This window comes from Sciurus carolinensis, chromosome 14 (assembly GCF_902686445.1).
Source record: "Sciurus carolinensis chromosome 14, mSciCar1.2, whole genome shotgun sequence".
Lineage (NCBI taxonomy): Eukaryota > Metazoa > Chordata > Mammalia > Rodentia > Sciuridae > Sciurus > Sciurus carolinensis.
Window position 1 is genome coordinate 52,300,365 of NC_062226.1, and position 15,741 is coordinate 52,316,105.

The 15,741-nt window shown below is 36.9% G+C and overlaps 1 protein-coding gene across 2 annotated transcripts in view; it reads right to left on the bottom strand.

Moving 5' to 3' along the window:
* Adamtsl1 (ADAMTS like 1) overlaps nt 1–15,741 on the bottom strand; it is a 368,881-nt gene that overhangs the window by 336,168 nt on the left and 16,972 nt on the right. For both annotated transcript variants that reach the window (XM_047525412.1, XM_047525411.1), the window contains exon 2: nt 3,066–3,193. In XM_047525412.1, the coding sequence (XP_047381368.1) occupies nt 3,066–3,193 (128 nt within the window). The remainder of the gene's footprint in view (nt 1–3,065; nt 3,194–15,741) is intronic.

The following is a 15,741-nucleotide window of genomic DNA, read 5'->3' on the forward strand; positions in this document are numbered from 1 at the left end:
TTTGATTATCTTTAGGTACCAAAGGAGCCTTGTTCCACGTGTTCATTCCACATAAAAATAGAAAATACAGAGGTGAAAATTCTATTTATAAAACCTGTGAAGTGATATGGAATGTCAGAGAGAGAAAGCCTAGCAAACACACAAACATTCAGGAATCTCTGATTTCAAACATAATAATCCCACAGCAAAGAAAACTGAATTTTGATGGGGAGGGCTGCTTCTGCGTGAGTGGGCCTGACCAGTATCCACGGAGAGTCCCTACCAGAGTAAGTTCTCTGCAACAGCAGTTTTCAGATTTTCAAAAATGATATGTATTTTCTATCATGGACCAGCACACACACACACACACACACACACACACACACACACATTTGTATGTGTATATGCATGACTTATTTTGAAAACACGACACACACAAGCTTCTTGACTTATAGCAGAAACTATATAAGTTGTGTAAGGATAGCCTATTTTGTGACTAAATGATCAAGGGCTTTCTAAAAATAAGCCCACTTTACATAAGAGCCAAGTTATTCTAAAAGTCAGCATTGCAACATCTCTAAACATTTAATGGCACAATACACTTACATAGTATTATCACAAGGGCATTTATGTAATCACTGTGGATCTTTTAACTGTTTGGAGGTGCAGATTTTCTAGAATTGCTGCACCTATAGAAGCAATAACTCAGTCTTAGTTTTGCTCACTTTAAAAGCTGCAGCTGTGAGATTTGTCATTAAGGCACAATAAGCTAATGAAGTCCCATCTTGTGATCCTCTTCCCAGAAAACCCACTATAATCATGGACTGAATGGCTGAGTCAACCTATATGTCATTTGTCTAAAGATGATCAGAATCAGCACAGCTCAGAGTAAACCTAACAACATACACCCTACTGAGCAATGGCATTGAAATATGCAATAAAGCACATATAAACAGTCCTTTTATGATTTAAAAAAAATGTACATTTCATTCTTCTCTGGAGATTGTTCCAGAGTTTAATGATAGTAACAAGTTGTAATTTGCTAAAGAATGACTAGAATTCTTTTAAGAGTATGAAAGTATCCATTTGTGTAATGTATTGGTCCACATTAAGTACCAGTTGTCTGGAAATAAAGACACACATTAATAGTTCTTTATATTTCTTGCAAAAGTTGGAAATATCATCTATTTGGCAGCTTTTTTCTTCTTCAGATTCTTAAAGAATGGGAGGCCCATCCTTTTCCCCACACTTTTTTTTTCACTTCTTGGGCAGTTTAGTATGAAGTTACTGAATATATTTTCTCATAATTAAAAATGAAATAGAGATATATCTTCTATGTGTGTACAATTTAAGAATTTATATTCTACTTATTCAATCATTATAATGTATTTGTAATACATTATGAACATAGATAACTAGTATCTTCTATGGTATTTTAATAAAATCCTAACAACTAGATCCTTAATTTACTAGGTGGCCAAATTGGTATTTCTGATTCTCGCATACACATTGCATTCCACACATATTTTATTATTTGTGGAATGACAGAATTTTGTGATTTTAGCTTAATCCTTAAACTGATTTTTGATGTCTCACTCAGTAAAAGAGTCCAACATAATGTAATATCCATATCACTGAGATAATATGCAACTTTCTGTACATTTCTTACTAATCTGGGAGCCATGTTTTGACTCATTCCTACAGAATATTCAAGGATGCTAATTTGAGAAAACTGGACAACAGAAACATTCCAAATTTGAACATTTGGCTTGATTCTGTATGATTATTGTCAGTTACATTATCATCATGTAGCATCACATATTGCAGATTTAAAAAGTTTTTATGCCTTAGGATTAAGAAAACAAGTGAATTATAAGGAAGAACCCTCTAGCCTCTCTTAACTCAAGAACCTGGTTGATATGAAGCTGGTGTCAAAAGAAAACAAACTTGCTAGTGACAACAATCCAACAGACCTATCTTCAGTGCACACCCAAATACTGGAACTGATCCGGTTTCTTCAGGATAAGCCTTTTGGCTATGTTTCTCAAGGAACATTTACAATGAGACCTGTTTGGAACCAAAATTATCTCTAGCTCTCAACAGGTTCAGTGAAGAACCATCTATTAAGCTCCTAATATCTGTTAGACTCTGCAGACCTTGGGCAGAGAACAGAAAAGAGGAGGACTCAGACTCTGCTTTGAAGCAATTCCCATTGTTATTGAAGTAAGTTGGCACCTTCCTGAACCTGCATCCCACTACTTTCTGCTGTTTGTGTATAGTAAGTCTAGGAGAATCAGAAGATGCTTTTGTTCTTCTTCTGTTTCATGTTTTATAACACATAGTGATTTTGATCAAGCCTCCTTTTTGCTGCCTTTAACACTTTTCACTGTCAAATAATGTATTTCATTAAAATATATTACCATGGTACTTTATAGTTCTGAGACAAACCTAGTCATAGACCATACAGCTCAAGAAGCAGTTTTGAATTACTCTTACTCTTAGCCAAAACTTTCCACTCTAAGGCCTCTGGACTTTTCCTTTCAGAGGCCAGTAGCATGTCCACTGGTCTTCTTCATGCCTCTGTCTTCCTGCTACAATCTCTACTGACATTTCTGTTCTTCCAGCCCTCCACCAGTTGAACTGATTGACTTCTAGCTACTTAAAACATTTATAAAACTAAACCAATATATCATTCATTTGCAAAGTACTAGGTAATATTGGAAACTGAACATAAGTTCAGTTTGTTACTAATGCCAATATTACTGCTATCGTCACTGTAATTGTTAAAATGATGTTAAAAAAATACTGTATATTATGGAACTAATGATTCATTTCAAATAAGTTTTCCTTCCAATTCTAACAGGAAAACCATAAATTTTGCTGGGCAAATGAGATAAATTGCATATTGCTCATCACATGAGTGGAGAGGAACATAAGAATGAATCAAAAACTTAATTCTTTGTACCTTCCTTTCATTCATCTAGACTTGTGAGCAACAGAATGCTCTGTATCATCCCGACCACGAAAATGTGCCTTAACGGGCTACGGTGGGCTCTCACAAAGCCAGCAGTGGGTAAAGGACTTACTTGCTGCTGAGGCAGCGTCTCAGGGAGTAGGAGGCCCCTCCGCCGCAGGTGCGTGAGCACTCGCTCCACGGGCCCCAGGCGTCCCATAGGCCGTCCCGGTCCTCCTCGGAGCGTGCTGCCCTGGAGCTCTGCCAGAAATGAGAGGATGGTCAGCATCTTGTCCGCATCGAACCCCGAAACATGCATCCTGAAATGTGGGTGGCTGTATGTGTCTGTAAATAGTGGCCATACTGGAACTGAAAAACAGTATCCAATTCTTTTTTTTTTTTTTTTACCTCTTGGTACCAAGGATTGAACTAAGGGGCACTTAACCAGTAAGCCACATCTCCAGTCTTTTTTTGTATTTTATTTAGAGATGGGGTCTCTCTGAGTTGCTTAGGGCCTCGCTATGTTGCTGAGGCTGACTTTGAACTTGCCATCCACCTGCCTCAGTGCCCCAAGGCGTGCGCCATCGCGCCTGGCTCTGCATCCAATTCTTAACAATTTTATAATGTGTTTATGTTTGGGGAGCGGAATATTTAAATATTCTGGGCCATGACAGAAGGGAACAAGAGATTGCACTAATGACGCAAATGGAAAAGAAAGCCATAAATAGGAATCTGGGCTAAAGGAAGATTGATTGTAGGAAAGTCACAAATTCCCCCTGGGTTCATGCATTTACTCTTCCTATCTTTGTGAAAAGCATCTGCTCTCAAGGTATTCTTGCTTTGAGAAGCTTGACATGCATACCTGCACTGCTTTCTAAAATCTAACCATATGTTCCAAAATTCACTTTTTTTGTGAAGCAATTCATTCTTTTCAGTTTGTTAAATGGAATGATTGTTTTGAGATAATTTTAGAAATGCAGGAAGTGCTTATTATTTATAGGCTTCCTAGAAAATCTGCATCTAGTGTAAGGATAATTATTGTTATACACAGGTCTCAATGTTGCACTTAATATTTCTCATAGAGATGAGAAAATAATAGCATTTGTGCTACAGCTAGTTAGAACAAGCTCTGGAGTTAGAAACTGAGTTTGGGTATGGATTTTGATTTTTACTATGTGTCCTTTAAACAAAGTAACTTACTAACCCCTTGTGCCTCATTTTTACCTTCTATAAAATGGGAGTAATATTATAAGCATGACTTATGTAGGAGGATTAGTTAAATGAACTTAGCCTCAAACTACCGCCAGAGCAAGGCGCTGATTTTTTTATTTTGCATTAATGTAACTCTTTATAACATAGTTGCTATGGGGCTCAGTTGTTCAATTGACTTCTTGGATATTTTAAGAACTACACAAGTGAAATCAGAAACCTGGCCTCCAAGTTTTATATAAATGGTTTTCTAGCTGATACATGTTTTATTTAGATTCATAAATCATTTGAAAGGGGAGATGGGAATATGAACTGAGGATCAACTCAGCCTGGGGTGGGCCAGGGGTTATCCTGACTCCAGAGCTTCCTAGTTACCTAAACTTGGGCACCCACATAACCTCTTTATTCTTGTTTTCTTATAAAATAGGGATAATAAAGGTAACTATAATGCTGAATCCTTGTGAGGATTAAAAAAGTTTAAAAGTATATAAGGTAGAAACAACCCAAACATTCATGGATAGATGAATACATAAACCAAATGTAGTATATACATTCAATGAAATATTACTAAACCTCAAAAGAGGAAGGAGATGCTGGATGTAGTGGCGCACACCTGTAATCCCCAGTGACTTGGATGGCTGAGGCAGGAGTATTGCAAGTTCAAGGTCAGCTTTAGCGATTTAGTGAAGCCCTAAGCAACTAAGTGACACCCTGTTTCAAAAAAGGTAAAAAAGGGCTGGGGATGTGGCTCAGTGGTTAAGCACTCCTGGGTTTACTCCCATGTGCCAAAGAGAGAAAGAGAGAGAGAGACAGAGAGAGAGAGACAGAGAGAGAGAGAGAGAGGAGATTGGCCTATGCTACAATAGGAATGGACCTTGAAGACATTACACTAAGTGAAGTAAGTCAGAAAGTGAGACACAAAACAGACACATCAGACACATACTATGCGATTCCCCCCACATGAGGTGGCTAGAGTGGCCACATTCATAGACTAATAAATAGAATGGTGGTTACCAGGGGGCTGGGGAATGAGGCATGACGAGTTGGTGTTTAAAGGGTTCAGAGTTTCAATCTGGGAAGATGAAAGGTTCTGGAGATGAATGTGGGTGGTGATGGTTGTAGAACAATGTGAATGCTTAATGGTACTAAATTGTGCACTTAAAAATGGGTAAAAAGAGTAAATTTTGTTATATTTTGTTTATTATTTTATGTATATTTTACTACAACAAAAATACATTTTGAAAAGCACTGCATACACGTGTTGCTATTATTATTATTCAACATTATTTATGATGTGTTATTAACAGTATTTGTAAACAGGCATATGCTCTGGAAGGTTACAGGAAGTACACCGATAAGGCACTTGGATTTCTTCTGTTGAATGTATCTGAGCCATTGCACTCTTAAGGTGTCATCTTGCTGAAATCCCTTACTTCCCTACCACGGTACCTTGCAGCCACCTTCAGTATTCCATCTCCAGGGTCCTGTGAGTTGCCAGCAGTATTGGGTTACTATAAAAAATCTATCCTTTCTATAGGAATTACATATTGAGCTCTAAAGCCTGAATTTTAGGAATAATAAAACCAATCTGTAATCTGTTATCATTATAATGTAAGGTACCCTGGTTTAAGAGTTTAACTAGTGAAAAGTCCTTATGCCATTGAAATACATGTAATCAAGACTCTTCTGAAGCTCATTAAAATCACTCCTCAGATTTACAAAAGTATACAGTACCTGTCCTGACCCTTTGTGTTTTCTGTGTGTGACTGGAAGATGGAACTGTTGACAGAGGTTCAGTATTTTCCTGATGAAGTTATTATTAAATATATGACAAACATATATTTGTATAATGCAATTCTCCTTATTTATCCAAATTCAATATGACTTAAATGAAACCAGTATCACGAAAGCTAGATTTGTGCAGTGATTGAAATGAGATAAATGAATACAAAGTTTGACGCTATACAATTACAACTCTATAAAAAAAATTCTACAAGGAGCATTTACATACAACTGCATTTCCCTGTGAAATAGGAATACCAGGATGCCAAAACTTTGGGGAAGTTTCTCCTGGATGTTCTCTGGGTAAAATCTTTAGGAAATGATGTATGGTTGTGATTTTGTTTTTCTACAAAAGTGGATTGTTTCAAACTCTTTGCTAAAGTTGCTTGGTGTTTTTCATATGTATTGTCTAAAGAGCTCTAAGATGATGTTTTGCTAAGTAAATATCTCACTTCATCACAAGTTACAAATTTAGCACAATTAGTAAGTACCCACATTTCTTTGAAAGAGATCTCACATTATCCTAGAAACAAAGAAAGGGCCTCCTTCTCAAAGTGGAACAAATTCCAAGTTTTCTTTTAGTAAGTGGAATAAACATAATTCATTTCAACTGAATCCATGTTTAATGTTAGAGAAAGTGATTTTCCTCTTCTTTAACTGTGCCAGACTTTTATATCTAAAACCAGAATCAACATTTTAACAATGTCTTTCAGTTCATTTAAAAACTAGAAGTATTTGCTTATTTCAGTCTATAAGATGATCTTCAATATAAACAACTTTTGTGTCTGGCCTGGGTAGAACTCATGTTTATTTCCCTGTTACTTTTGAATGTGCAGTCTTTTTGACTTTATAAAAGCATTTTTTTTCAAGTATAAACTTTAAATGGTATCAATTTGGGAAACTGAGTCTTGAAGAAAAAAAAGGAATAGGCAATGGGCTACCTAAAAGCAATATTGAATGCTTCTGAAACCCAAATTCTAAGCTTTTCTATATAAATGAGACAATATTTATTAATATTATTTTTATCGCATGAGTGGAATATTTTAATTTAAATGCCTCAAAAAGAAAATTATGGGTGCTATTAAGCATAGCAATCAATAGATCAACACTAATCCTACAGACAGAAATTTCAGCAGCAATATTGTGTGAGATGATGGTCTTGAATTCTTTGTGCAAGCCAGTGTTTCACCAGTAGATCTATCATTAAAAGTCAAAAACACATCTGATATCGAATTTGAGGGAAAAGTCCTTTCTTAGTATAATATTTATTGGATTAATAATAGTATAATAGTTTAGTATAATAGTTATTGGATGGGTAAGAATGGACAATGGACATTTTTGAACTAGCATTTAAGAAACTAGCAAACACTAAGAGAAGAAAGGCCTGGGTCTTGGTTCTATGAAAATTGTGTATCTTGAGTTCCAACTTAGAAACATTATAGTCATTTCTAGATCTTTGATGCCACATATTGATCTTTAAACGTAGACTCTACTTAAGACTCTATTTAAGTCTTCAACAAATGCCACAAGGCCATTGAACCACTGCTCCAGGCCAGTCAAAAGGCATTAAACTTCCACAAATGCCAACTGCATGGAATATGGATTGTGCTTGCAGATTTTTATATATATTCTACACATATTAGAAGAGCTTCCTGACCTCCACTGGCCTTAGAATGGTGTCACTTTCTCACCATTACTGACTTAATGGTTGATTTCAGACCCAATTGCACCAACAAAGTCTCAGGTGAAAGATCCAAGGTAGACAGCTACAGGTAGTTAAATGCTTTGAGCAATCACGTGAAGTAATATTTTTCCCTGCCTTTCACTGTCCCATAGACACTTAGCCTTGGAATGACCTCCTGTGTACCACTTTATCCAGAAACCTCTTTCACTGGAACCTAGACAGGTTATCAAAGACTTATGGGATTGGAAGATGAAGCACAAATTAGCAATAAAAGTCTCTAGAGTTATATTTGCTCAGAGGTACACATACACAGAGTACTTGGAAAAATTTTTTGCAAATGTTATAACAAGAGGTCAAGCTATGTAGAACTAAATGAAAATAGAAGTAGGTGCTGAGGAAATGGTTGATAGGTATTTGTAAAATTGAAGTCATATAACAGATGAAGTTATATTACAAGAGAAGTGTTTTTTAGAAATCAACAGACCCTCAAAAGCAACAAAATAGGTTACAAGATGAAGCAAAGAGCAGTGCTTGCAATTGTAAGATCAGCAAGAAGGTACCTGAACCTCTGGTTTTCCTCTCCTCCCAGACAGACAGCATTTAGCATAAGTCATCTGGGGCTATGCATGTGGCTGTACAAAATGAATATCACACACTTCTAAATTAAAAAGAGGGAGCAACCCTTCCAATGATGACAGAACCATTTTTCCTGTGGTGTGCCCATGCAAAGTAGAGCAATCTATACACAGAAACATCCTGCCCATGTACAGATGAAGCTTTGGAGACAAATCTGCAGATTCCATTTTTAGCTCTCCTACATACATCAGGTCTCTATAAATCTTATCTAATCCTTGGCTCCTTTAACAACTTGGAATACTGGTTCTGCTGCCAACTGTGCGTGGTAGGAATGGTGAGTCCCTGCTCCTGAACGCTTACAGACATTAAGCAGTAACTGGGCTCTTGTAAAAGCCCATTAGGTTTTTGATGTACTTTCTTCAAGGGCATGGCGTATGGATACTGAGGCATGCGCCTTCCCAGATGATATTTGCTGCTAGTTTTGCTAAGGAAATTCGGATCATCTGGTTCTTATCACAGCTGCACTGTTGGGGGATATGATGAACTGCCAGTGACACAGTGCATGGTCTTTCAGAGGCCACTGCATGAAGCCTGTCCCTTGCTACTGAAGAGAGAAGTTGATTCTGTAACAGGGTGTAAAAGCTATTCAGGTCAAGGGGACTTTTGGTACCCATCTTCCGTTTTCCTTCACTCTGTCTCTGTGCACACCACGCACACCCTTGGCATATTTCTACAAGAGTCCCTAGGCCTGGAGCGTTAGTAGAGGTGAGGGGTAAAGCTGTAACTTATTAAGTCCCTGTGTGCCAGGCAGTGTACCAGGATTTACACAAATTATTGTATTTAATCCTCATGATAAGTCAGTCAGGTGAGAATCCCACCCCCCTCATTTTACGAAAAAGAAAACTGAGGCTGAGAGAGAGAAAACAATTTGCATCATGGTACAGGAGAAAAGATTGCAGGCTCTGGAGTCAGATAGGCTTGACTAATCATATACAAGTAAACTTGACTTAGGCTTGTTGCCAGATCTCTCTGAGACAGAGTTTCTTCCTTTGCAAAGTGGGAACACTGATACTTCTCTTGCTAGGGAGACTGTGAAGATAAATAAGAGAATGAATGTGAAGTACCTAGTGTGATTCTGGCATATTCTAATTACTTTATCTCCATCTTCATGCCGCAAATACACAAACCTCCCGCGACCTGAAGTCATACAGTTAATACATTAGTAGAGCCAGGTTTTATATCCATACCTCACCATCTTTTATGCTGTTCTCATTTGTAGTTTTGACTTTCCTTTCCCATTCAAACAGCATTTATCAGCATACAAATTCATTATTAAGTGACAAAAACTAATGTAGTTCTTTTATAAAAATTTTAAAAATTATTTTGTCCTCAGTGCTCTTCCTAAGCCCTTGAATACAACTTGGAAACAGAATTAAGACGGCTCTGTTACTTTTTAGGAAACAAAAACCTGACTCTGCTCAATGTCAAGTGCTTCAGCAAGATTTTCATTTCAGAACTATGGTAACTTGATTTTTTTGTATTCTATCCAAGGACAAGGCTAGATTACAGCTCTCTAGCTGAGAAACCTCTGGGCATTTTGGAAAGCTCCACCAGAACGCAATTTCACAGCCAGTTGAATTAAAATCCGTAATTGCTGATATGCACAAAGATTAGTAGTCAGGAAATTTGGGACCTGCCACAGAATATTTTGGATCAGTTTATCTCACGGGAAGTCATAGATTAAAATATTCTATCACTGTTTCTTCTGAAGCATGAACTTGATAAATAGAAACACTTTTCTTTGCCATGATACTGATAGAATATTAATTGAAGTTGTATTAGGCATGTTTTTGTGAAATAAATTTCAAATTCTAGTTTTGGCTTTATATTCATACACATATGTTTTTATATATGTATGTGTATAGATATATATGGTCTGGAGGACTTAAAGAGATTTTTACTAGACATGGTCAGTCTGGTTTTCTTTTTCCACTGTAACATTTGCTTATAACAACAATACTGCCTAACTGCTGAATCTAGACACTGCTCAATTATAAAAAGAAAGCTAAAGTTAGTAATTTCATTTCTTTTACAAAGGAAGACAGTAAGAGAACTGTACTCTATGGTCATTTCAAAAACTCATGCTACTCTCATGCTAGCAACGACAGTCATCACCTTCATGGCCCTTTGCCCTGTGGGGCTATTTTGACATCTTTGTACTGGTTGGCCTCAGGTGTTCAATGTTAGCTATTTCACCTGGACTTCTGAAACTGAAGCTTTTCTCCTTGGCCACTGTAGCTGCTGTTGTTGTTTCTTCCCTATACTTAAAAAGGAAAAGAAATCTCCAATGGAAAATAATATGTAGGCCCAACACCAAGAAAAACAGTGAAGAGTCACCTCCCGGGGCTTCCACACCCCTCCACTCCCCAAAAGAGACATGTTTGAAACTCCCCTTCCAACAAAATTCCTTCTCTGCTTTTTGTGAATTCCTGACTTCCTGGTGAGCCAGTGAGAAGTTTCAGTTTCCATTTCCATCTAATCTAACTCGAGCCCTGTCCAAACTGTGAGTCCAATCAGCCACAGATCTTTTCTGCAGCATTGGCAAATTTTGCTGAAATGAATTTACAAAACATCTGTAGAACGAAGGAAACATCTGAGGCTCTGGAAAGCACATGTTGGGGTTTGGAATCATGGAGAAAGAATTTCTGGTGAAGAAAAAAAAAAATCTCATTTTGTGATTCGTTGAGGAACTGCAAAGTTAATAAATTAATATGGCTTAGGTTTTGATGGCTTAAAAGTCCAAATTGTAATTGATGATAAAAAAAATCAGGAAGAAATGACTCACTAGCTTTGTGTCACTATCAGGCAAGTCAGTTTTGGGTTTTAGCAGAACTATCTCAACTCTGCTTTGGTTGACCATTGTGCCATCAGAGACAAGAAAAAAAAAAAATTGGTGAAATGGTTCTGAATAAAACTCCACAGGACTTTGAATGTAATTTAGGTTCTAGTCTTGTACTCACGATCAATTACTTTCTCAAGTACCTCTAAGCAGTTGTGGGATCAATGTTTGGAACTGAAATCTAAAGTATTCTCAGTGACTCAATGTTATTTTTCTTTTCTATGTTCTTGCTTCTATTTTTGTTCACATTAGATTCTCTTTACTCAGAAAACACAGAATGGTAAGTTCTTACTACTGCAACAACTCTGCTTACCCTGCAATTCTTTGATGTTCTATTCATGGATTATCAATTTGCAATTAATTAGTATAAAAAACATTAAAACAACTTTGTGGCTCCTCAGGATTATCATCCTGCCTTTGTTTTTTCATTACTTGGGATTGAGCTCCAGGCTTTGTGCATGATAGGCAAGTACTCTACCTCTGAGCTACACCCCAAGCCCTGGAATATCATCCTGCATAACAATTACCTTTCAAATTAGACCTTAAACCCTTTGACAGCAGGTGTTATGCTTTTCATTTGGAGTTACCTACATTTAAAATTGAAATAATATTCTGAATGCCACTTTGAAGAAAATACAGATTTTGACAAATATTTAGTAGATAAGGAAATGTTTTGTAAGTACGTGTTGTTTTAAATCTTTGATTATTTGTTACTCATCTCTCAAAAATGTACATTAAAAAAAGGTACATAGCCCAGGGAAAGGCAGAGGCAAATGTGCATGAGAAATATCTAGTTACTTAAAATTTCCAACTGGTTTTCTCTTCTCCAGCTCAATTAAAACCTCTCTCATTCACACCACAAGATGAATCCCATCAAAATTTCTGCACCTATAACTCAGATGAGTTTGTTTTAGAAAGCAGAAGTTGTCTCAATTGCTATATTTTTGTACTTTTAATAGACAGCATTTTCATCTAGTTCTAACCTGAAACTGTTACTTGGTAGCAACTTGGATACTTAAAACCATTTTACCAGTTTAGGCAGTGAATCATTCTGAGGGTCTACTTATGGTCTTGGCAATACTTTCTCATCATGAATATAAAGCAAACCAATCCAGGGGTCCAGAGATCCAGAACATGGTCTGGGCCCAGGAAGCCCAGGGATGGCAATCATCAAGTTGCTTGTTGCCTTGAAATGATTACTTCCCACTCAGTTTGGCCATTTGCAACAGCTCCTGATTAGTTTGGTCTACCAGCAACCTCTATCAGCCACACACTCACTAATCCATAGCCCTCTGCAGCTTGGCTTTTAGAGAGACCCCGTTCTTTTGCATGAATATGAAGTTCTAATCCTACATACTTGTTATCACTTTTGCTCACTTCTTGGAGTCCAGACTGTTGCATCGATGTGTTTTAGAAGATTTATAATTTAGTGAGAAGATAAACAACAACAAGATATTTGCTCAACACCAAGTCTCATCAATTCCATTTCAGAAATTCCTCTTTCTTCCACTCCCATTCCTCCAAATTCACTTTCACAGCCTGAATTCTGGTTCTCCTATTAATGCCCAGTATTTTGCAACAGACTCCCTATCTGATCTTTCCACAGCCAGCCTCTCCTCCCAATAGCCTGTCCTCTGCAGTGTTGCCCCTTATCTTTCTAAACACAGTTGAACTGTTCACTCCTTGTTAAGAAACAGTGTGTGGATCCACTGCCTACAGCTGGTGGGTTCTAGTAATGGATTTCAGGTGGGCTGCAAAGGCTCAGAAACTTTACGTAACATTTTGGGCATGTGTGCATTATTATTATACTTCTGGAAAGAGGATTCATAGCTTTCATCAGGATTTTCAAGAAAGGCAAAGAACCATTGGTTATAGGATAAAGTCCAAATTAGTTAGAGTGGCAGACAAGACCCTTTCTAACCTGAGCCCTAAATCAATGTTCTAGATTCATTCCTGCTGCTTCTGATCATACTTGCCCTCTGCACTGCAGAAACAGGTCAGGGCTTCTTGGCTACATGAGGTCCTGTGAGGATCTCTGGTATTTTGTTTGTGATCTTGCTATTGTCTAGATTCCCCTCCTCCTCATCTTCAGCACATCCTTTTATTGTCTTCAACTTGTGTGCTCCTGCTCCTGCTTTAAGATGCAGCTGACACTCCCTCTTCTAGTGAAACTGTCTCTAATCTCCAGGTAGAATCAGTCACCACCTCTACTGTGTTTTGAACACATTGCTAAGATGTGATACATACAGCTGGCTTGGCATTTGTTAGTCACTGCACTGTAGTTACTTATTTACACACCTAGGTCCAGAAATGCACTGTGCGTTTCTTAAGGGCATGATAAAGATAAATGTGCCTTTGTTATCCCTGGTGCCTTGTAGAACAATATGTAATCAGATTCAGTGAATATTCATGGAATGAATAATGAATTCTAGGCAGGCTAGGACAAGTTGCGTTGAGTACCTAATTCATAATGGCTGTCAGCCTTTGCTCTTGTTCACGTATACTTAGATTCTTCAAGGCAGAGGGGAAAACTACACGCAGCAGCTTCAGATAAGCAAACGAACAGGACAAAAATAAATCTGACCCATCATGGGGAGGTGATCACATTTCTGCTTATTCACATTTCTTTTTATGCCAACTCTAAATTTATGCAAAATGTTTAAAGTTGAAAGATGCTTCACCTGCCACATCTTGCCTTAATCTAGTCTAATCCAAGTCCTAGATGCCCGTCTGCCAAAGCGCCCTCGTCACTGAGTAAACAACCAGCCGTCCTTAGGCAGCACTTGTGCAGCCTGCTTTTTGGAGTTGAGTGTACTGGGATTAGGAGAGGCAGCTCAGAATGGGAATGACTGTGGGGGGGTGAGAGTCCTGACTTAAGTAAAGGCACAGGTCACTTCCAAGACAAGAATGAAGAACACTCATTAAATTGTATTTTGATGAATGCAAAAATGAGTGCAGTGTAGATGGTAGAAGTTCAACAGAATTAATTAGGAAAAATAGAAGTAAATTTTGATGAGTTTTAAAGTAATATTTCTGGACTGGGAACAAAAAATTGCATGAAAAAAAATCTAAAAATTCAAATGGTAGAGCTTTGTTTGATGTTAAAGGAAATTCAGTGACATTAATACAAAGCCCTAGAAGATAGAAACTAAGTCAGCTTTATACTCAGGCACAGGACCAGACACAGACATTAATGTTCAATGGATGTTTAGTACTTAACCAATTTTTTGTGAGCATTTTTCATTTTAAAATGTTTCAGAGAGTGTACATGGATAATGATGATGGCAAAAACTTTTAAAGAAGGACACAGACTGAGAAGCCAGATTTGGTTTTAGCTATTTTTGCTTTAACCTGGCTTTGCTACTGTTATATTTTAAGTAACTTAGTTATCTATGCCTCAGTTTACTCACCTCCATAAGAAGGAATTTTGGCCACATAATTTCTAAGAAAACTCTAACCTTAATAATATTTCAGATTGTAAATTAAACTATTGAACCACATTTCCAAATCAGAAGTGTGTGTGTGTGTGTGTAGTGGTGGTACCAGGGACACTCTACACTGAGTTATTTCTCCAGCCCTTTATTTATTAATTTAATTAATCAATTTATGTTTGAGATAGTGTCTCAGAATTGCCCAGGCTGGTCTTCTGCTTCATCTTCCCAGCTCACTGGGATTTCAGGCAAGCACCCTGCACCTGATTTCCAGATCAGTTTTCCAATCTTGTAAACTAGTATATGAACATTTGTTTGGTTTAACTCACAAAACTGCTATAAAAGATTTTCTTAAAATGAAAGTGTTAACATTTGAAATAGTATCGAGCAGTACAATTGCTAAAAGTCCTAAAAACAAAACAGTTAAAAAGTAAATCTTGAAACAGAATCTCTACTGAGGATTCCCTTCCTTTACCTGCACACAGAACCTACTGCAAAACCTGAAGTAACTTCTGAATAATAAAAGAAATGCTAATATATACTCTGTACTTTTTATTAATGTGTACTATTTCTATGGAAACAAATAAGTACTTGTAAGCAAAAGTTTAGCAAATGATGAACTAAAAGTGAGCTTGTTTGAAGGTTTTCAGTTTCTGTATTGACTTAATTCCCATCCTAGTTTTAGCATACCATGTCTTCTCAGGATGTTTCTTTGTAATGACTCTTTCAAAAATTTCCATGACATACTTTCTTTTATATCAGAACAGAAACTCTGTTATTGTGGTTCTCTACAATAAATTATAGTGATTATTTTATATATATATATATAATAAAATATAAAATGAATATATAATAAATATATATATATATATTTACACATATATTTCCCCACATATTTCACATATTATCCTATGTCAGTAGCAATTGACAGTCCAGTACTACTGCCTCAGGATAGCTTTTATTGTAACTATAGCAATCAGGCTATGCATTCTCTAGCTGTAAGAGCATTTACTTCACAAATGTAACAGTCTACATTTTTTTCTTTAATCTTATGCACAGCAGATTGTAGTGTAAGTCTCTACTTTTAGATCATTGTAAGAAAGATTTGGGTTCTCTAGAAGGATGTGTCTTTCTTATTCCATTATGATTTGTCTTCATTCTCTGTAAACAGTACAGAGCTACTTATACTAAGATGGGAAAAAATAATGATAAGTAAGGACAAATATAC